The sequence below is a fragment of the Mastigoproctus giganteus genome, chromosome 10 (assembly GCF_048544385.1).
Source record: "Mastigoproctus giganteus isolate SK-2022 chromosome 10, ASM4854438v1, whole genome shotgun sequence".
Classification (NCBI taxonomy): Eukaryota; Metazoa; Arthropoda; class Arachnida; order Uropygi; family Thelyphonidae; genus Mastigoproctus; species Mastigoproctus giganteus.
The window spans coordinates 67,896,758-67,920,214 of NC_143584.1; the positions used below are offsets into that span (position 1 = coordinate 67,896,758).

Genomic DNA, 23,457 nt, shown 5'->3' on the forward strand with positions numbered 1-23,457 from the left:
TCAGTCTCAGCAGTGATTCTGGATGTCTTTACCCAGCCGGCTAGCCCGGTCGGCTGCACACAAATGTGCAGCCGACCGGGAAACCCTTAGCCATAATTATGAGAGCATCCTTGGGTTCTAGGGGAAGGGGGTCCCCCATGGACTGGAGAAGTGCAAATGTATCCCCAATTCACAAAGAGGGATCAAAGTGTGACACGAGTAATTACGGACCTGTTAGTTTAACTTCTGTTCTGGGGAAAGTAATGGAGTAACTGGTTAAAGAATGCAGGATAGTTTAGACCAGTGCAACTCAAAGTGTGGTCACTGTTTGTTACTGGTCCGCAATGAGGCACTAGCCTCAGGCCTCACCATAGAGGGGGGGGATCTCTGTAATCTCGGTTATATAACCATGTAAACAGAGACAGGTGAAATTTACTGAAAGTGTGGATGACTCATTTCTTTACAAGAACAGATGAATTTCCAGGATAAAAGAAAATCACTCTTTCGTATTTCTCTATAGGGAGCTTACAGCAGAACACAGGTTGACCATGGTGTATTGTCCTCATTAAGAATATGCCTTAATCTTTTCAACTGGCTATGGACACAAGAAAGCAGTTGACCAGCACAATTTCTAGGTACAGTATGTGGGATAGGCAGTTGGAAATGCGTTACAGGCACCGACAAATTGTGGAATGTTAATTCCTTTAGCTCTTAATTTGTGCTTTCTACAGCAGTAGCTGTATTGCCTAAAGGCCAGATAATGCGAACAAAGCATACCCAGGTCTCTCGAAATCCATTCGTCATATGGAAATTTTATTTGTTCTACAGAAACTATTTTAATTGGACTATAAGCTGAGACCTGGAAACTGCAAAATTTAGTTTGATTTAGCAATTGATGTGAAAATTAAAGTGTGATACGTATTTTTGAGTTTAATAAATTGATTCTGTTGTAGCAGAAAATTCAATTATCATACAAGAGCAGTTCTGCTGTAATGTTTCGCTGTCTATTATGGTTGCACCATACATTTTATATTTCCTTTATTGAAGCTCTTTTACATTTCCTTTATTGAAATCTTTTTGCTTTCACGCTCTTAAAATATGAACTGATTCAAAGGAACTTATTTAATTTTTTATATTACTCTTAAGTAGAGTTACCAGATGTCTTCGTTTCTGAAGACATATCCTAGTTTTTAGGGCATCCTCGGATGTCCTCATGTCACTTGGGTCCTATTTTTTTGTAATTTAAAAAAATCATCTCATCATAAAATGAATTTTCATTAAATATTCTGTGCATTGCAACTTCAGTCAATACAACAGAATAAATAAAAACAGTGCGCTGGCTGCATTAAGTGGACTGTATTATCTCAAAATTACACAAGTGGACTGCAACATCATCATTGTCTAATTGAAAATCGATTATTTGACTAAATTATGAATTTTAAGGAATTTGTATCTGAGAAAAAGAAATATGATAATTGGGAAAATTTATTAGCCCATAGAAAGTGGGCTGCATATTTTAATCAATGCAAGAGTTTCGAGTTATGTTTGAGATTTTAAAAATTTCTCAATATACATTTTATATTTTTGCCTAAAGTGGGAATATAGAGTGTGTATTTTCATTAATTACCAATCAACGGAACAACATTAGAAATAAAATGGAAACAAATACTATGAATAGTATTTTGTTTGTTACTTATAATTGAAAATGGCTGTAAAACATTTTATAATTACTTACTCAAGTGGAAATCTGCTGTACACCAATGGAAACAGTGAAAGGAGTGAAGGTGGAGTTGGGTTTCTGGTCCATAAAGATTTTAAAAATAACATTTTGGAATCCAAAATACATCACCAAGGCTGTCAAGACTAATATTCAAGATTTCTAAGAGGTACAAGCTAAAGATTATAATGATTTATGCACCAACATCGAGCCACGATGATGAAGAGGTTGAAGAAATGTACACTGAAATTGAGAGTCTTCTAGATGAGCAGAAACCCACTACACTATTATTATGGGGGATTTCAATGCTAAAGTTGGAAAAAGGTAAAACAGCGCAGAAAGAGGAACTATAGGAAATTTTGGAATTGGTGAAAGAAATAAAAGAGGTGAAAGACTTGTGGAATTTGCAGAATCTCGAGGACTGTCAGTAATGAACACTTCTTTCAAGAAAAGGGTGAACAGAAAGTGGACATGGAAGAGTCCAAATGGATTAACAACTAATGAAATCGACTTCATCCTCACTAACAGAAGATATATTGTGAATGATGTTACCGTCCTGAATAAGGTAAATGTTGGAAGTGATCACAGAATGGTAAGATGTACACTTGATATAGATGTAGGAAAGGAAAAAACTGACTCGAGTAAATAATACAAAGGTCTTTGAGATAACACAGGAGGAGAAAAAGCAGTATGTACTGGAATTTAAGAACAAGCTTGAGCTTCTGCAGACTGCTCAGGACCAAGATATCGATGAGGAATATTACAACTTTCTGTAAGTGATAAAGCCCAAGAAACCTATAGGGAAAAAGAAATCCAAAGAAGAAAAAATTAGTCAAGAAACACTTGTCATGATGAACCGGAGACGACAAATGAAGAGCAAGAAAAACACTGACAGCGAAAAAATTGAGTATACTGAGTTACGCAAAGCCATTAGAAAGAGATTCAGAGAGGACATAAGAAGATTTAACACAAGAAAAGTAGAAAAAGCATTAAGGGAAAACAAAGGATTTAAATCAGCAGCCATGAGCAGTAATACAGAAAGACAAATGATTGAAACTGAAGAATAGCAATGGTGTACTTATAAACAGCAGAGAAGGCATAATTCAAATAGCAGAAGACTACTATAGAGAATTATACAAGGAGCGAGGGAATGATGCCAGCAGTGGGGAAGATGGATTGCAAAGTAGCAACACATACGACATACCCAATATTCTTCCTGATGAGGTAGAACCTGCATTGAAGAAAATGAAGAATCAGAAAGCCCCGGGGGAAGATGAAGTTACTGTAGAGTTGTTAAAATTGGGAGGAAGAGAAATAACACAAAAACTGGCAAGGCTCTTCACAAAGTGCATTAGAAAAGGTGTGATGCCTAAGCAGTGGAATAATGCAATCATAGTTTTGCTGCATAAGAAGGGAGATAAATCAGAAATTGGAAATTATAGACCAATTATCTTGTTATCCCACATCTACAAGTTGTTCACAAGGGTCATTACTAACAGATTAGAAAGAATACTTGATGAGAATCAACCGAAAGAGCAAGCTGGCTTTAGGACAGGATTCTCAACTATGGATCACCATTACGTAATATCACAGTTAATGGAGAAAGCAAATGAATATAAAACACCATTATGCCTGGCATTTGTGGATTATGAAAAGGCATTTGACTCCATACAGCATAAGGCAATGTTTCGGGCACTGGAAAGACAAGGCATAGATACTCCATATATTATGATTTTGAAGAAAATATATGAGAGTGCTACCTCCTTTATTAGACTAGACAAAGACAGTAGGAAATTTAAAATTGAGAAAGGAGTTCGACAAGGAGACACAATATCTCCGAAGCTGTTTAATGCTGCCCTTGAGGAAGCTTTCAGAAGATTAGACTGGTCACAGAAAGGATTCAATGTGAACGGAGAGTACCTAAACCATTTACGATTTGCAGATGACATTGTGGTCAGAAGCCACGATCCCAAAGAATTAGAGGAAAATCTTAATCAGTTATGCACAGTTAGTAAGGATTTTGGACTAAAGATGAATATGGCTAAAACAAAAGTAATGATGAACAAGTATACCACAGAAAGGGAAATAATGATTGAAGGAGCAGTAATTGAAAAGGTGGAGTCATATACTTATCTGAGACAAGTTATTAGCTGTAATAATGATAAATGGCTGGAAGTCAAGAGAAGAATAAATTTTGGATGGATAGCATTCAGGAAATATAGTCACATACTGAAGAGCAATATCCCAGTTTGTCTGAAACGTAAAATAATGAACCAATGTATACTCCCCACCACGACTTATGGAAGTGAAACTTGGGCACTCACCAAAAGAATGGAAGAGAAGCTGAGAACTGCACAGCGAAGAATGGAACGAATTATATTGGGAATCAGACTGTTAGATAAGAAGAGAAACACATGGATTAGGCAGCAAACTGAAATAAAGGACATTCTTATCAAAACTAAAGAACTAAAATGGTCTTGGGCAGGACACATAGCTCGAAGACATGATGACAGATGGACTAAGAAAATAACAGAATGGTATCCAAGAGGAGCTAGAAGAAAACCTGGAAGACAAAGGCGGAGACGGATAGATGAAATTCATGAGTTTGTGGGTAGTAAATGGATGGCCAGTGCTCAAAACAGAAGGAACTGGAAAGTTGCTGGAGAGGCCTTCATCCTGCAGTGGATTGAAAATGGCTGATGATGATGATGATGAATTACTTACTTCGTAATCCAAACTTACTGAAAATGATTGGCAGTAACGATAAATATAATTTTTAAAATGTCCACATTTCGTCCTCGTTTTTAAAACTAAAAATGTTCTAGTTTTTTCCTATTTTGTCCTTGTCTTTGAATTCTAGAACTGGTAACCCTACTCTTAAGAGATTACATTACTATAATCTCTTTTGAATTAAAAATTTTAAATTGTCAATAAACAACAAATTAAATGAAGCAGTAATTAAAAAAATAATATATTAATATTTAAAAATGCGTTAATCATAATAGTAGCAAATTTGGCTGAACTCCAGAACATGAGTCCATCCCCCACGTGATTGTCTGGGTATGTACTCGTTATAACGCGGTTCGCTTTACGCTGATTCGCTATAACGCTGTTCTTATATTATAACCCATATTTGACTATAATGCTCTCACAAATCACTATAAGACTCTTTTACAGATTACATTTTTGGCATATTTAACGAAATCGTTTCATTTGATGGATTCGATAACTTGAAAATGAACAGCAAAACAGAATTCAAATTTTTCCCACCCTCAGTGAAATTTTCTTGTACGCTAATTTAATTGTAGTACAGTGACTTCGTAGTTCCGAGATCAACATTTTAAAAAATGATCAAGTACATTGCTTGTAATATTTACATTATATGCATTTATCCGAAGTTTAATCATTACTCGGTACAGTATTAGACATCACGCGTAACGGACAGTTTACTCGAACACTGAATCATAATTAATGCAACCAAAGCAGTTACATTTTTGAAGAGTTAATAATGGCGGATAAGAATGAAAAAGCAATGTCTGGACGCAGTATGAAGACTACAAATATAAGAATTATCCATTTTGAAGCGAATCGATTCCGATCAACGACAAGTGGATGTGTGCCATAATTTAGGACTGGCAAGTTCAACTGTAAGAACAATTATAAAAAATAAAGAATTAATTTTAGCAGCGGAAAAGACAGCTGTTCCACTGCAAGCAACTAGGGCTAGGCCGGCTATTAGGATTGAAATGGAGAGGCTTTAACTAATTTTATTGAAGATAATATCCAATGCAGAATTCAGTTAAGTTAAACTTCATAAAAAAAATAATAATGATAATAATAAAAGAGATTAGCCTGATCTGATTATGATGATCTGAAGAAAGCTCACCTAAAAAAAAAAAGAAAAAAAAGTGGAACCATTTAAAACTAGTAAGGGCTGGTTGAATAGATTTAAAATCCAGGGAGAAGCCGCAAGTGCAGATCAAGGAGCCAAAACTTTCAAAAAAGAACTTGTTAAAATTATTGAAGAGGGGTATTATGTGTTATACTTCTCAACAAGTTTTTAACATAGATGAAGCAGGACTTTTTTGGAAACGAATGCCTGAAAGAAGTTTCATATTGAAAGAAGAAAAAAAAAAAACATTCCAGGTTTCAAAGCGGAGAAGGATCGGTTGACTTTATTGTTGGGTGGTAATGCTGCAGGGGATTTAAAATTAAAACCCCTTTTAGTTTACCAGGAAGGGGGCCAAAGTACAACCCAAAATAGACACATTTTTCACGATTAAATTCAATTAAATTCATGATTTTAATTGTAATTTTAAGTTTAATTTTGATACGTAAGTAGTTACCACAATGTGGTAACGACTTACGTATCAAATGTGTGATTATGTGTTTATTGATTACGTATTTTTGATACGTAATCAATTATGTTACCACATAATTGATTACATATCAATTATGTGATATGTAATGCAGAATATTTTACATGTACAAATATTTGAATATTAAATATTTTGACCGACATTTGTGCATCTTTTCACTACCGTTTTATTATTTATTAGGAAATATCCTATTGCACCAACTGCAACTCACAAATACATATGTTACCTTATTGGAATGCGGCGCTCACTTAGTGTGGATTCACTTAGCGCTCTATTTTTCTGGAACGAATTATCAGCGTAAAGCGGGGGTCACCTGTATGACAAAATAAGCAACAATGATGTAATTTTAACTGGAAGAAAATTATTCATTGTCAACACTAGTAATGTTATTTGTGATACACTTTTTGCTGAATTAAATCGCCGATCTGAAGTATACACCGAGAGATTAAATATGTTTAGTGTTTTTTTAAATGACACTATGGAGGAAAACAAGTTTGATTTGTGTATTGACACATTAGCAGATGTTTATAAAAATGACACTGATATCAAACAATTTAAATCAGAAATAGCACAATTTTTAAACTAACCATAATAATGATTAGTTTAAAAATGGAGAACTTAAACAAATACAGTAATCACATGATTGCTGTTTTCTTTTTTCGGCACTGCAAGACATCTGTGCTGTATGCCAAAATCTGATCTGAATGTGCTGTTAGCTCGAATGTTCCGTTATTTGGGGCGCCGTTATTTCGATAGTCTACTGTATTGAGTATATGTATACTATTATTAATGATTCACTTAGATCGACATTTCTGAATGTTGAAACAATTCTGATATTTCTCATGATGCCTGTGACAAATGCAAGTGGTGAACAGTCTTTTTTCAGCACTAAAAAGAATAAAAACTATTTATGAAATAATTTAATTCAGAACAAAATGTTTGATTTATCATTATCATTATTATTTATGAAGTCCTCAAACTCTATAAATTATGACAACATAATTGATAAATTTGCGAAATTAAGAGCAAGAAAAAAAAAAAAACATTTTAACAAAAAACATAGTAACTGGTGTTAGCTTCTGGTGAAGTTTAAAAAATCCTGTCTGCATATGGGTTGCAGATAGTCTGGGATTTTTTATAAGGCTGGACAGTTTATATTTAATGTTCTTAGTTCTTATTTAATTTTAATAATGTGTTAATGTTTGGTACCATACAGGTATTGTTAAAACTATTATTCTGTTAAACTCTTGTATTGTATGTACTTGTATTTAATTATTATGTTATATAAATAAATTATTTTGGCCATACAAAATTTTTATTGTCATACTTTATTAATAAACAGTTCAGGGGCCTCAAAATAATTTTGTGCCTCGGGCCTTGAAATGTGCGAGTACGGCTTTGGACCAGTTCAGGTATTGTCGTGTGGTGAGTCGCATGTGGCGTGAGCTGCGCATAAGTCATGCACAGTAGGACCACGTTACAACATGTGATATTTTAAAGTTCATTTGTCAACTGAAACCCAAAAGTATAAAAATCTGAGGAAATGTAAGCATTTCTTATTTTATAGCTTGTTATTTTTACAATCATTTTAATTTTTATTCAAGTCTGTTTATTAATTTATAGTTTAACATTATTAACTAAAAAAGGGAAGTAAAATTTGTATTATTTATTTTTAACCCTAATTTACAGATAGTGAAACAAGGTTCACTAGACTTTTTTGTTGAGAAAAGACGCCTTTTCTGAAAGTGAAGGTAGTAGAAAACCAAACGATGATGATGGAAGTGATCCAAAGAAATGAAGACCAAAAGAGTTTGTACAAGTTTTACTCCGAAGTATGATCCCTCATATATTGAGTTCAGTTTTGTATTCATAACTGATGGTGAAGTGCTAAAACCACAGTGTGTTATTTGTGGAGACGTACTGGCTAATGAAGCAACAAAAAACCATCAAAACTTAAGTGGAATTTACATACAAAGCATAAAGGGAATAAGTTCAAAATTAAAAGAATTCTTGGAAATAAAAAGTATTCAATTAAAAAACCGACAAAAGAAGATGTTCAATATTTCACATATAAACATTAGTGCTTTGCAGGCCTCTTATAAAGTAGCACTTCGAGTTGCTAAGACTTAAAAACCATATACAATTGCCAAGTCATTAGTGAAAGACTGCATCAAAGATGTTTGCTTAAAAATGTTGGGTGAATCTGCGGCAAAGAAGGTAGCTGAAGTACCACTTTCCAATGACACCATTGCTCAACATATTCAGGAACTGGATAATGATATGGAAGACCAACTTGTAGAACAAATAAAGCTAGCAAAGTATTTTTCATTGCAACTTGACGAATGCACAGATATTGCTAACATGCCAATTCTTTTAGTATATGTGCGATTTGAACACGATTTGAACGTGATATGAAGGAACAATTTTTTTTTTCAGCTTCATTGCCAACAAACACAACTAGCTCTGAAGGATTACATTGTCAACAAATGTAGTTTGCAGTTTATGTTTAGTGTAGGAGTATGTTCTAATGGAGCAGCTGCAATGATAGGAAAACATTCTGGAGTAGTTACGCAGGTTAAGGAGCTTGCGCCAGAATGTAAATAAATCAACACACTGCTTCCTTCATTAAGAAAGTCTTGCTACGAAAAAAATATCAGCTGACCGAAACTGTGCTTAGTGACAGTAAAAATTGTGAATTACGTAAAGGCAAATTTGAGCTTATTCTCTTTATTATGTAATAATATGGAAGCTAATCATAAATAACTGTTATTACATGCTGAAATATGATGGTTATAGAGGGGAAAAGTTCTATCGAGAATGTTTGAACTATGGAACAAACTCCTAGTGTTTCTGCAGGATAAAAAACCAGTTTGGACTCAACATCTTAAAGATGTGAATTGGACAGCCAGACTTGCTTATTTGTCTGATATCTTTGGTATTTTTAATGATCTTAATACTTCCATGTAAGGAAGGAATGCAACATGTTTTTCAATGGAAGATAAGACTGAAGGGCAAAAGCAAAAATTAGAAGTTTGGAAGAATTGAGTTTCTACAGATTGTTACGACATGTTCCATAATTTAACAACAATTATCAATGAAGTAGGTGATGATCTTGATATTGCACGTCATTAACCACTCTGCCAACCTTTGTATCATCTGTATACTTAGTTGTTAATCTTGATATATCATCATCAATATCATTAATAAATATTGAAAACAATACAGGGCCCAGAAATGAACCCTGAGGGACTTCACTGCACAGATAGAGAAATAAGAGGTAGTGATGGCTACGAAAAATGGGTCTTTTTCAAATTTTAAAATAATTTTTGTTCATCTTTTGAAATAAAAAAAATATATATATATATTAGCATTAGTAGAGGCATATGATGCAAGAAAGCAAGCTTATGCAGCATCAGCCAAAAAAAAAAAAAAACGCTCCCATTTCACCCCTCCGTTCGTTCTAAATACCTGTCCAGCTCAGCCTTAAATTTATTTAGGCTATCAACTTATACAACAATATATGAAAACAGCTTGCTCTCAGTGCCAGAAATAGAAGGTCATCCTACATGGTATGCCACTGGGCATCTTCTTTTGGACAACCTGAAAGCATGTGGGATTTCATTAAAAAAAATGTCTTGCACAAAAGTTGATAATACCCCTGTTATGGTAGGCCTAAGAAAACCAGAGCAATGCGCATATTAAAAGAAGATATTGAACACTTGGTGGTAATAGGTTGTCTCTAACATTGCATTAATTTGTGTGCCGAGAAAGAGGCTGCATGCTTTTCTGTGACAATGAAGGGCATTTGGAGGACATTTACTATTATCTAGAAAGAAATGCTAAAAGGAAAGACAGATTTAAACAGTTTCAACTGATGCATGCCACTAAAGTAAAAAAGATTTTGAAGCATATATGTACATGTTGGCTTTCTTCATTGATTAAATGTATAATTATCCTGGTAGAATATTAGAAACCATTGCCATGCCTATTTAAAGAAGAGGTTAAAAGTGGTAATAAAAGCCACAAGCACTTTTTGATGTCTAATAGACAATCCAAACAGAAATCCACAGCCATTAAAAGTCTACGTAAGCTTTTTGAAAGCATACTATACTGGTAAACAATCCTGTAGCTGTATATTACTATAAAATGTGTAGTTGTCAGTGTAATCACAGATTTTAAAAACCTCCCATTTTCTGAAGAATTTTCTGCTTTTTTTTTTGCAAACAAACCACCCAATATCTAGCTTTTTGAAAGTCAAAAGATTGCAGCTATGCAAATATGGTCTCACCAGTTCTAAACCCACCAGCAGATGTTAAAAGTATTATTCTTCCTCGAAGCACATATAGACACTTCAACCCCATGCACCTACATTTGAAAAGTCAGAAAAAAAAAATCAAAACTGTTCATTTTTTTTTTAATGCCATCTTTATTTTCAATCTTTTTTGAACACAACTGCAAAATATCCATTTTTTTTATATTAAAAACATATTTTTAATTAATTTTTGAAATTAAAATTCCCTTTAAATCTGTTAGCAAGTGAAGTGCCAACTGAAAAACCTGTGAGTTTCAATGAACAGCTGCAACTGGATGCCTGCATGTCAGTAACAGCAACATCTCCACTGCATGAAACATGAAGCACACACAGTTGTAATCAACGGTTTGATTACAGATGATGCTTCAATGTTACATGAAGCCAGTGAGTGTTACCAACTGGAGGAAAGCATGCAGCATTAGCTAAAGTGAGCTTGCTGTCAATAACTGTATATGACAGATACTAATCAGCACACCATATAATTAGGTTTCATTCATGAATTTTTTCTAATTATGCAATAATTAACAGATTTTCAGAAATTTCAGTGAGGAAATCAAAGAAAATTTTTTTTGAAAACTATTTTTGCAAAAATAGCTGTTAAGAGTTTTAGCTGTGTGTATATTGTAAATGAAGAGCATGAACTGCTGAAATGCTGTCTGCGGCTCGTCAACCCACTTAACCAGCCCAGGATTAATACAAATTTATCAAACTTAAACAAATTAACTGCTTCCCCTCCTCCACTTCTAGAAAATTCTATCTGCAGTTTTTATCTGTGCTCAAGATTTCAGAAAATACTTTTATCCTTCTCTTTATCAAAATGGAATTTTTTACATTAACTCCCTTAGTTTGTTGATCAGAAATTCAATTCAATACTAATTTATCCACTTTTAATAAAAACATTTTCCCTGGTTCTCAAACATTCAGTGGTGTCAGGCACTGACTGATAATTCTGCAACACATATTTATAGATATATTTTATCCCCCCCCCCCGCCTATTAGCTACAGTCGTTACCTATTCGTTGTTGGTGAAATTCCATGCCATGTCTGATATCAAAGTGATTGTTTGCAGCTTCAAAATTAGAAATAATTTTCCATTTTGTTTCCAAAGTCGTGAGTATTCTTATCTTCTTAGTTTAGTCATCAGACTTTGAAGGCAGAGGCATATGGTAATATGATGATGAATAAGAGAACAGTAGAGTTAAATAGCGAACAATGTATGTGAGAACTAGCATTAGCAAAGGCACATGATGCAAGAAAGCAAGCTTATATATCATCAGGCAAAAAAAAAAAAAACAAAAAAAACCCTTATTTCACCCATTCACTCGCTCCAAATGTTTGTCAAGTTCTGCCTTGAATCTATTTAAGCTATCAACTTCTACAATGACAGATGGAAGTTTGTTCCACCAATCAACCACCCGCTGGCTAAAGGCAAACTTCCGCACATCTATCCTAAAACCGTCTTTCCTCAATTTGAATTTATGCCCTGTCAGGCGATTATTCTGAACAAGAGGAAGAATCCCATCCGCATTGAGCATGCTCAAACCATTTAAGGCTTTATACACATCAATCAGATCACCTTGCAGGTGCCTAGTCTTCAGACACTGTAATTTGCAAAATGTAAGCCTTTCTTCATAAGAGAAACCTTTGTTCCATTCACTAATCTTGCTGCCCTTCTCTGTACTCATTCCAACAGCTCTACATCCTTCTTAAATGAGGCCTCCAGACCTGTATACGGTACTCAAGGCATGGCCTGACCATTGCCTTACACAAGGGGATAATCACCTCCTTATAGCTACTAGAAAAATTCCTGTATATCATTGACAAGACACCATAAGCTACTCTTGCAGACTGTCTGCACTGCTCAGAAAACTTCATATCTGCCTGCACAATTACCCCCAGGTCCTTTTCATTCTCTACCACTGTCAGTGTGGTACCACAGAGTTGATATGTTACTCTGGGGGATTACTGTTTCCCATACGTAGTACTTTACATTTGTCAATGTTAAACTTCATTTGCCACCTCTCAGCCCATCTGCTCAACTTTTCTAGATCCTGTTGCAGCAGTGTACTGTCATTAGTGTCCTTAACAACCCTACCAACTTTTGTATCATCTGCAAATTTGGACATTAAGCTTGATATACCATCATCAATATCATTTATAAATACAGAAAACAACAATGGACCCAACACTGAACCCTGAGGGACTCCACTAATAACATTAGTCCACGAAGAGCAGTGTCCATTGATCACCACTCTCTGTCTTTTCCCTCTCAACCATCCCTTTATCCATAGCAGCAATTTGCCTCCAATGCCACACTGCTCCAATTTGTGCAGTAGTCTTTGATATATGATATCAAAGTTATCCTTTGCATCCAGTTCCTTTGTGACTACATCATAGTATCCAATAAAATTAGTCAGACAAGACTTCCCCTTAACAAACACATGCTGTGTCCGAGCTATAACTGAAGTCTTGTCTAGATGATCCTGCAATGCCTCTTTAACCAGTGCCTCCATTAATTTCCCTGGAACAGAATTTAAACTAACAGGTCTGTAATTACATGTGTCTCTCTTTGATCCTTCTTTGTGGATTAAGGTCACATTTGCACATCTCCAGTCCATGGGTACCTCCCCTGAGTCCAGGGAAGCTCTCATAATTATAACTCTAAGGGTTTGCTTACTTCCTTACTAACTGATGGATTAAGAAGTTGATGGATATCGAGAGCTCACCTACAACTAAATGTTTTCTGGATAAGATAAATTCTGTGTAGTTTGCTTCATTTCTTAGAGGTAATGAAGTGTCAAGTATTAGTTTTGTGTGTGTGTGTGTGTGTGTGTGTGTGTGTGTGTGTGTGTGTGTGTGTGTGTGTGTGTGTGTGTGCGCGCGCGCGCGCGCACGAGAGAGTGAGAGAGTCATATCATTCTGAACCAAATTGAAAAATATCAACACGAGAATGCTAATTTAGAAAATAAAACATGATGATTAAATTTTTTTTTTTAATCAAAAGTTTATCCAGCATATGCAAATATTATACACCAGATCTCATTTATTTTGGCAATATAATACTCTAATTATAAAATAACTTACCTAATTTTTTTTATTGTTACTAATTTTTTATTAAGATTATTCTATGTTTCTTATATATCTTCATATAAATGGGGGAAAAAAAGCAATTTGAGCAATTTATGGAAGCAATAAAACAGGTGAAAAATTACTAAAAGTATTTTAACTCACCTATGACTCTCTGAAGAAACCACAACAACCCTTGCAGGTGCAGAATGTTCAAGAATATCCTTTAACAATTTAGTCAAATAAAAGTGACCTAAATGATTAACCTGAAAAGTGGTTTCATATCCATCCTCTGTCAAAGAATAGGGTAAACCAAATGTCCCAGCATTTAAAATTAAGATATGTAAAACACTGTAAAATATTAAACAAGCATTCATTTTCATAGCAAATCATTTTATCAATATATTATATAGATAATGATAAAGCAAATAAACAATCCAGTATAACTATAATAAGAATACTTTTACGAATAAGATCATCCACATTTTCTAGGTTTATTCTTTTTCACTTCTTTGGTAATTGCTGAATTTAGAATATAGGGTCAACAGGAACTAATTTGTGTATGGCTTTAAGAGTGATTTTAACTGTCAGGATATCATGTGGAATTTAATTTTGAAAATTTAAATTATTTTACTGAAAGCATCACTTTTTTTTTATAATTCTAATTGCTATAAAATTTTGTAATCAAAATAACAACTTAAAATTCTCCTGAAAACTATCGAACTTTTTGAGGTGGGGAAAAAAACGGAAAAGACAGAAGGGTTTTTGACACTTTGATTACAAAATTCATTTAGACATTGCGCTGTGTTGAAATAGAAAGAAATGATTTTTGGAATCAGGAGGCACATGCTTTTGCATTGCTGGATTTGTGAACTAAAAGGTGAAAAGATAAATTATAGAATACAATTGATATATATGATTAGTATTAGTAATGGCCACATCGTGAAAGGAAGCCTATGGCTTATGCAATTTAAAAAATAATAAATAATTAATAAGAGAAAAGGAAACAGACAACCTATGTGTTTCTGTCCCCCCCATAATTATCCAGCTGACCTTTGAATTCCCCCAAACTGTCAGCCTCTACCACCCATGTAGATAACACTTTTTTTCGTTTTTTTATTTTGTTAGCACATCGGCTTCTGTGGCCATAATGTACCTCCCAAAGTTTTTTAATTTTACTCTGATGCAAGCCCTAGGTGGGATTTGAAGCTGCGACCTTTGGGTTGCCAGGCAGGCAGGCAACCCAAAGGTACACTTTACCCACCTGGCTAGCCCGGTCAGCATAGATAACTTATTCCAGTAATTTATAACTCACTGGCTAAAATAAAACTTCCTGCAATCCTGTCTAAACATCTCCCCCCATAACTTGAAATTATGGCCCCTAGTTCTAGAATTATTTATAACTTGTGAAAATTTCATCCTCATTCATTTTACTTATGCCTTTCAGAGCCTTAAACACCTCAATGAAGTCTCCATTAAGATACCTAGTTTCCAAGTTCTGCAACCCACATATTTGAAGTCTTTCCTCATATGGATGCCCTTTCGCCAATCTCACCAGGCGAGTTACCTGTCTTTGGACCCTTTCAAGAAGCACAATGTCTTTCTTTAGATGTGGATCTCCATACATGAACACAGTATTCCAAGTGTGGTCTAACAATAGACTTATATAATGGGATTATGAGATCCTTATCTCTACTAGCAATTGTTCGGTAAATCATTGATAGGACACAATGGGCCTTCCTTGCAACCCTCGGAGTCCTTCATGTCTGAAGGTATCATAACACCCAAGTCCCTTTCCTCCACTACCAGCTTTAGTTCAACTCCACCAAGTGTATAAGTTGTTTTGGGGTAACTGTTCCCCAGGTGTAATACCTTACACTTTGCTGGATTAAAGCATAGTTGCCATTTTTCTGACCATCCCTGAAGTCTATCTAGGTCACTCTGAAGAAGCTCTGCTTGGTGGTGATCATTAACTGCTGTACCAATCTTTGCATCATCTGCAAATTTAGACATCACGCCCTCTATCCCTTCATTGATGTCATTTATGAAATTCAAAAACAACAGTGGTACTAGTGTACTACAACAGTGGTTCAAAAACAAATACTGTACTAATCCTTGGGGAACCCCACTTCTTATATCAACCCAATCTGAAGAATAACCATTTATCACAACCCTTTGCCTCCTGCCCCGAAACCATCCAGCTATCCATCTAAGGATTTTCCCTGTAATTCCAACCCATTCCATCTTATAAAGTAACCACTCATGTGGGACTCAGTCAAATTCTTTGCTGAAATCCAAATAAACAATGTTGAAATTATTCCCTAGATCCAGCTCTTGAGTGACCCTGTCACTCAAGAGTTGGATTTAGGGAATAATTTCAACATTGATAGAAAAATGATAGATATGATATGACAGAATAAAGGATTTCATCTGCCAGTTCCATTACATATAGATGAACAGTGCACTGTTGAGTCAGTTTGGTGTGACATAAGCACTGCGAAAACAAAAATAAGAGTAGGAGTGTGTTATAGGCCTAATGACTCGAATGAGTACAATGAACAATTATACAGAGAAATAGAGTGGGCCAGTATATCAGAATGTCTTATAATGGGGAATTTTAACTTCCCAGATATTGACTGGAACTTGTGGGTTGGTCACTCACACACTAGTCAGACTTTTGTGGATTTATTGGATGATTGTTTTCTGCAGCAGCATGTTCGAGAGGCAACCAGAGAGAGTAATACTCCTGATCTGGTTATCAGAAGTGATCATTCGTGTATTAAGAATTTGCAGATAAAGGAACGACTAGGTGGCAGTGATCACAGTGTATTGATGTGGGATTTACTTAAAGATATAATTACCATCATGGGTAAAGGAAAGGGTTTTTGCTTCCGTAAAGGTGAGTATAGTGGTCTCAGAAAGTTTTTAAATTCTGTACAGTGGGATAAACTGACGATGTTACCAACAGTAAATTCTAAGTGGGAAGCATTCAAGGAATTAATCGTGGAAGCTACTAAAAGTTTCATACCTATTAAGAAATACTGTTTAAGGTTTAGGCCTAAATGGTTATCAAATGAACTAATGAGACTCGTAACAGAGAAGTAAAATGCATGGGATGTATATAAATTATCAAGCGACTCAGAAGCCTATGGCAGATATAAGCTAGTCTGTAATCAGGTCACAAAGGAGGTTAGGCAGGCGAAGGCACATTACGAGAAATCCTTGGCAAAAGATGCTAAGAAAAACAGCAAGGATTTCTTTACTTATATAAACTCTAAAAGGAAGGGGATGAATCTGATTGGTCCACTTGATATCGATGGATCGACTGTTGATGATCCTGCTCAGATAGCAAACAAACTGAATGAGTATTTTGCATCTACATTCACACACGAGGAGTTATTAAGGTTTGGAAATCGCAGAAGGTTATCAAATTGTAGCAGGATACTTAATGATTTTGTAATAACTGAGAGCAAGGTGGAGGAGAAATTGTTGAAGTTAAACATAAGAAAAGCACCTGGGGTGGATGGGATCTATCCAGTTATATTAAAGGAGGCGGCAAAGCAACTAAGCAAACCCTTGGCCATAATTATGAGAGCATCCTTGGACTAAGGGGAGGTTTCCATGGACTGGAGATGTGCAAATGTATCGCCACTTCACAAAGGGGGATCGAAGGGTGACACGAGTAATTACAGACCAGTTAGTTTAACTTCTGTTCTGGGTAAAATAATGGAGTCACTGGTTAAAGATGCATTGCAGGATCATCTAGACAAGACTGCTGCAATAATTCAGACACAGCATGGGTTTGTTAAGGGAAAGTCTTGTCTGACAAATTTGATAGGATATTATGATGTGGTTACAAAGGAACTGGATGCAAAAAATAATTTTGATATCATCTATTTGGATTTCAGGAAAGCTTTTGACACTGTTGCGCATGAAAGACTATTGTACAAATTGGAGCAGAATGGTATTAAGGGTAAGTTGCTACAATGTATAAAAGGATGGTTAAGTTTGAGAAGACAGGGGGTGGTAATCAATGGGTGCTGCTCTTCGTGGACTAATGTTATTAGTGGAGTCCCACAGGGTTTGGTGTTGGGTCCTCTGTTGTTTTGTATATTTATCAATGATATTGATGAAGGTATATCAGGTTTAATGTCGAAGTTTGCAGATGATACAAAAGTTGGCAGGGTTGTTAATGACAGTAATGGCAGTGTGCTTCTGCAACAGGATCTAGATAATTTGGGCAGATGGGCTAAGAAGTGGCAACTGAAGTTTAACCTTGACAAATGCAAAGTACTGCATATGGGTAGAAGTAACCCCAGAGAAACGTACCAACTGTGTGGTACTACACTTAAGGTGGTAGAAAATGAAAAAGACCTGGGAGTAACTGTGCAGGCAGATATGTAGTTTTCTGAGCAATGCAGACAGGCTGCCAGGGCAGGTCATGGGGTTTTGTCAATGATATATAGGAATTTTGCTAGCAGGGAAAAGGAGGTGATTATCCCTCTGTATAAGGCAATGGTCAGGCCACGCCTTGAGTACTGCGTACAGGTCTGGAGGCCTCATTTTAGGAAGGATGCAGATTTACTTGAGCGTGTACAGAGAAGGGCAACAAGATTGGTGAGGGGAATGAAGGGATCCTCTTACCAAGAGAGGCTTAAGTTCTGCAAATTTCAGTGGCTACAGACTAGGCACCTGCGTGGTGATCTGATTGAGGTATATAAGGCCTTGAATGGGTTGAGCACACTGAATTCTGATGGGATCCTTCCGCTTGTTCAGATTACGAACCTAAGGGGTTATATATTCAAATTAAGAAAAGACAGATGTAGAATAGATGTGCGGAAATTTGCCTTTAGCCAGCAGGTGGTTAATTGCTGGCACAAACTTCCATCTGTCGTTGTGGAAGTTGATAGGTTGAATAAATTTAAGGAGGAACTGGACAGGCATTTGGAGGGAATGGTGTGATTTTTTTTTTTTTTTTTTGGCTGATGCTGCATAAGCTCATACACATGCTTTCCTGCATCACATGCCGCCGCTACTACTACTACTATTACATCAGAAAACAGGGGCTCACATCTAGTGAGTATGGGCTTGGCACACCCAGGGTCCTGAGCTGGATATCATCATTCTTCTCTTTCTTGGTGATTCCCTTCTACTTCTCTCTCTCTTCAGGGTAACTTGGAAATTTTTTTTAGCTGGTGCAGCATAAGCCTCAGGCTTCCTTGCACCATATAGCTAGTAATAATAATAATAATAATAACTACAAGATATTGGTTGAAAGGCTGTGGTCTATGCCCTGCAAACCACTGACAACATGAGAAATACTTCAGTGCAATCTGAAGACAAAAAAAAAAGATGGACCTCCTTCAATGATTCTTCCCCCAAAGTATCCTCTAATGAAAAATTAATCAGAAATGGGATCAGCAGAATGGACAATTTATAAAAAAAATATATGCACAGGATGTTTCAAAACATTCAGGATATAATATCAGTAATTGATTCAAGATGTGAAAACAATGGGAGAAAAAATTATATAAACATGCCATTCAAATTTTGAATGATTAGTTTTCAATGGTAAAAAAATAATAATAATAAAATATAAATAAGAATAAGCAATTGTGTACCTACTGTAGTATAAATAAATATTTTATTGGGTTATGTGTTTGCTTATTCTTATTTATTATCGCTATATCATTGAATATTAATGCTGACATTAACCCACTGAAGGATTAAACCAACAATAAAAATAAGTAAATAAAGCTTTTCTGTAAAAGTTTTTCTCTTAAAGAAAACCATCAAACCCATTTTAACACATCTAGTCGGCAAACCAGTGAGTCACTTTTGTTTCTACTATGTAATCTCCACAAAGTGTGTGAATTTCAAGCACAATAGGCATAGAACAAAAGATCTCACAACCTGGTGGTGAAATGATTTTGTTTCTTCTACTAGCACTTAGAGAACCTCAAAGTTGGGGGGGGGGGCATACATAGAAGAAATGAATGTGCTGAAATGCAAGGCAATAACCATGATCAATTGGAAGGCTCACAACTGTGTCAGGTCATTTTTTTAAAACTTTGAGAACTGCAATATAGAAGTTCAGGCAAAAACAATTACCTATTTTAAAAATGAAATAACTACAGTGCAATCGGAAAAGACATTTACTGTTATTACAGTTTAATAATATACATCAAAACATTTATGTTACTCTCCAGTGTTTGAAAATGATGTCCCCTTAAATGGCACCACTATTGCAAACAAAGTCGTCTACAATCCGCCAACATCCACCAGATTTATCTCTTTGTATTTTCATATTATCCATTACTCTGTGTAACGTTTCTAGTGGCATTCCTTCAATTTCATCACGAATGTTTTTGTTTTTCAGTTGCTCAAGTGTCCACGAGTGTCTTACATAGACTTTGAATTTTAAGAAATCCCCATAAAAAGAAAAAACAAACATGTCTGGTGAACATGGTGGCCAATTTATGTTACAAAAATAAGAAAATGTGACCTGTAAAATGTTTCCTTTAAACTGTCCACTGAAAGTCTTGCAGAGACTGATTATGTGGCCTACAGAGCCTGGAAATCAGGCACCTTAAAGGGGACCTGATTGAGATTTATAAGGTTCTGAGAAGAGTTAGTAAAATGAATGAAAGCAGAATTTTCACTGTTATAAAGAATTCTAGAACTAGGAGCTATAAATTAAAATTACAGGTGAAGAGGTTGGGGCTGACAATTTGAAGAAATTCAGCGGACAACTGGACAGTTACCTACATGAGGAGGGAGGTGCATAATTTGTATTTTCTTATCTACTTTTTTTTGGTTGGTGCAGCAAAACCCTGTGGCTTCCATGCACTCTATGACTCATACTAATACTAATTTCAAGCGGTGTTTACAGTCCACTCAAAAAAAAGCAGAGAATAAATCTGTGAAACCTATTAGTATTTATATTAGTATTAGTAGGGGCAAATGATTGAACAAACCAAGCTTCTAACAACATAAATCAAAAAAATAAAAAAACTTCCCACATCACCCGTCCATCCTCTCTAATAGCTTGTTTAGTTCTGCCTTGAATTAATTCATACTACCAACTTCCACAGCCACATATGAATATTTATTCCAACAATCAACTGCCTGCTGCTTGAAGGCAAATTTCCACACATCTATCCTCTAACCATCATTTATAAATTGAATTTATACCTCTTCATGTGTGTAGTCTAAGCAAGAGAAAAGATGCCATCAGCATTGAACTTACTCAATCCATATAGAGACTTAAACACATTAATCAGATCTCCTCAGAGGTGCCTAGTTTCCAGATGCTATAATTTGCAGAACTTAAGCTTTCTTGGTAAGACCACCCTTTCATTCCCCACACCAATCTCATTGTCCTTCTCTGCACCCATTCCAGCAGATCCACATCCTTCTTAAAATGTTGCATACAGATATGCACATTATTCAAGATGTAACTAACCATTGCCTTATACAAAGGAATAATTACCTCCTTATCCTTAACAACAAAATTCCTGTATATCACTGACAAAATTCCATAAGCTGCCCTGGAAGATGGCAGTAAAAAACTGCACCCACTTCTAGTTGAAAAATTTTCCAAGTCATGATATTTTAGGATATGACCAACTTCTGCACAATTATGAGGCCAACTGAAATGCCTGGCTTTTAGTAAAAATTTTCAGTTTTGGTTACTGAGAGTGGACAGAAGGATGGCTTCAGAAAAGAGGAAAATTTTATGTTCTAGATTGTTGCACAACACATTCTGCTGAGGCATTTAAGTTGATGAATATACAGCTGTTGTTTTTATCTTCCAATACCACCAATTTTATGCAGCCACTGGATCAAGGCATTATTTATAACTTCAAGAGAGCATATAAAGCCTGCCTGCCTGAAAAGGCAGGCAGGCTTTATATGCAATATAGGAAATAATTATCTGCAATATAGGAAAGATAGTACTGCATCAAGTGTAATAATCAACTGCTTCAGACAGAAAGAGTGGCTTTGGGAAGAATACTATTGAAAAACATGGTCCAGAAAACAAATGTGACAGCAACTTTGAGGAATGGGGGACTTTGAAGGAGCATATGGATTTTGTTAGTGAATTTGAAAAGTTTAAATTGAATGAAATAGTATTGTAATAATATTGGTAGTGGCAAATGATGCTAAAAAGAAAGCATGCAAAGAATCAGGAAAAAAACTTACTGGGGTGTGTTCTAACAGTATAAAAAAAATATGAGGAGTAGAAGAACACAGATAGTGGTTATCAATGGGCAATTCCCTTCATGGATTAATGTTATTAGTTATTATGTTATTATGTTATTATTTGGTTTTTAGGAGCATTAGCAACTAAGGCCATATTGCTCCGGGATATGCGGTGGTCATTCCCTGACCTTTCCGCATCCTCCGTATTTGGTGGTGACGGGCTTGAACCCCGGTCTCATCAAGAAGCGTGTGCTACGCACTGCTGCTCCTTCCCACCTGGCTACGGAGGCGCCTAATGTTATTAGTGGAGTTCCCCAGGTTTCAATGCTAGGTCCATTGTTGTTTTCAATATTTATCAATGCTATCGACGAAAGTATATCATGCTTAATGTTTAAGTTTGCAGGTGATACAAAGATTGGTAAAGTGGTTAACGACAGTCACCATGGTGGGCTACTGCAACAAAGATCTAGGAAAGTTGGGTTGATGGGCTAAGAAATGGCAGTTGAAGTTTAACATGAAAGGTGGTTAACAAAAGCTTCCTGTATTTAACCTAACACAGGAAAGATTTTGATATTACACAGAGATACAAACTGTACAAATTGGAGCAGTATGGCATTATGGGCAAGTTGCTACTATGGATAAAAGGAAGGTTGAGTGGAAGACAGAGGGGTAATAGATGGACTCTGCACTTTGTGGACTAATATTATTAGTGGAGTCCACCAGGGTTCGGTGTTGGGCCCATCGTTGTTTTCTATATTTATCAATGATATTGATGAAGGTATATCAGGTTTAACATCCAAGATTGTAGTTGATACAAAGGTTGGCAGGGATTTTAATGACAGCAACGACATATGCTACTGGAAAAGGATCTAAAAAAAGTTGGGCAGATGGGCTGAGAACTGGCAACATTGACAAATGCAACGTACATTTGCATTTGTCAACATACCAACTGTGTGGTACTCAGGGTAGTGGAGAATGAAAAAGACCTGGAGGTAACTGTGCAGACAAACATGAAATTCTCTGAGCAAGTTCAGACATGCTGCAAGGACAGCTCTGCCAGGACTAGTGTTTTGTAAATGATATACTGAAACTTTGCTAGCAGGGATAAGGAGGTGATTATTCCTTTGTATAAGGCAATGGTCAGACCATACCTAGAGTACTGCATACAGGTCTGGAGGCCTCATTTTAGGAGGGATGTAGAGCTGCTGGAATAAGTACAGAGAAGGGCAATGAGATTAGTGTGGAAAACAAAGGAGTGCTCTTACCAAGAAATGCTTCAGATCTATAAATTGCAGTATCTGGAATGGAATTCAGGTGTTTAAGGATTTGAATGGTTTGAGCAAGCTCAATGTTGATGGGATTCTTCCTCTTGCTCAGATTATGCACTTGAGTGGGCATAAATTCAAATTGAGGAAGGATTGTTGTAAAATAGATGTGTGGAAAATTTTCTTTAGTCAGCAAGTATTTGATTGCTGGAACACACTTCCATCTGTCATTATGGAAGGAGGCCAAGGATAGTCAATAAAAGTTGATAAATTAGACAAATGTTTCAAGGGAATGCATAGGTGAAATGGCATGTTTTTTTTTTTTTTTTGACTGATGCTATATAAGCTTGCTTTCTTGCATCATATGCCACTACTAATGCTAATGTTTAAATTCAATTCCACTAGTATTGCCAAAAATTATAATCCAGATTTCATCATGATGGGAACTCATGGTTTATATTTATCTCATTTTATTAGTTTTACTATGTGTCTTACTAGACAAACTTCACACATAGTTCAACCCTACCTTCAATA

At 35.7% G+C, this 23,457-nt stretch overlaps 1 protein-coding gene across 1 annotated transcript in view; it reads right to left on the reverse strand.

Moving 5' to 3' along the window:
* The window catches only part of Wwox (WW domain-containing oxidoreductase), a 190,983-nt gene that overhangs the window by 27,057 nt on the left and 140,469 nt on the right, over window positions 1–23,457 (reverse strand). The window contains exon 7 of the mRNA XM_090384097.1: window positions 13,619–13,804. Coding sequence (XP_090240223.1) covers window positions 13,619–13,804 — 186 coding nt within the window. The remainder of the gene's footprint in view (window positions 1–13,618; window positions 13,805–23,457) is intronic.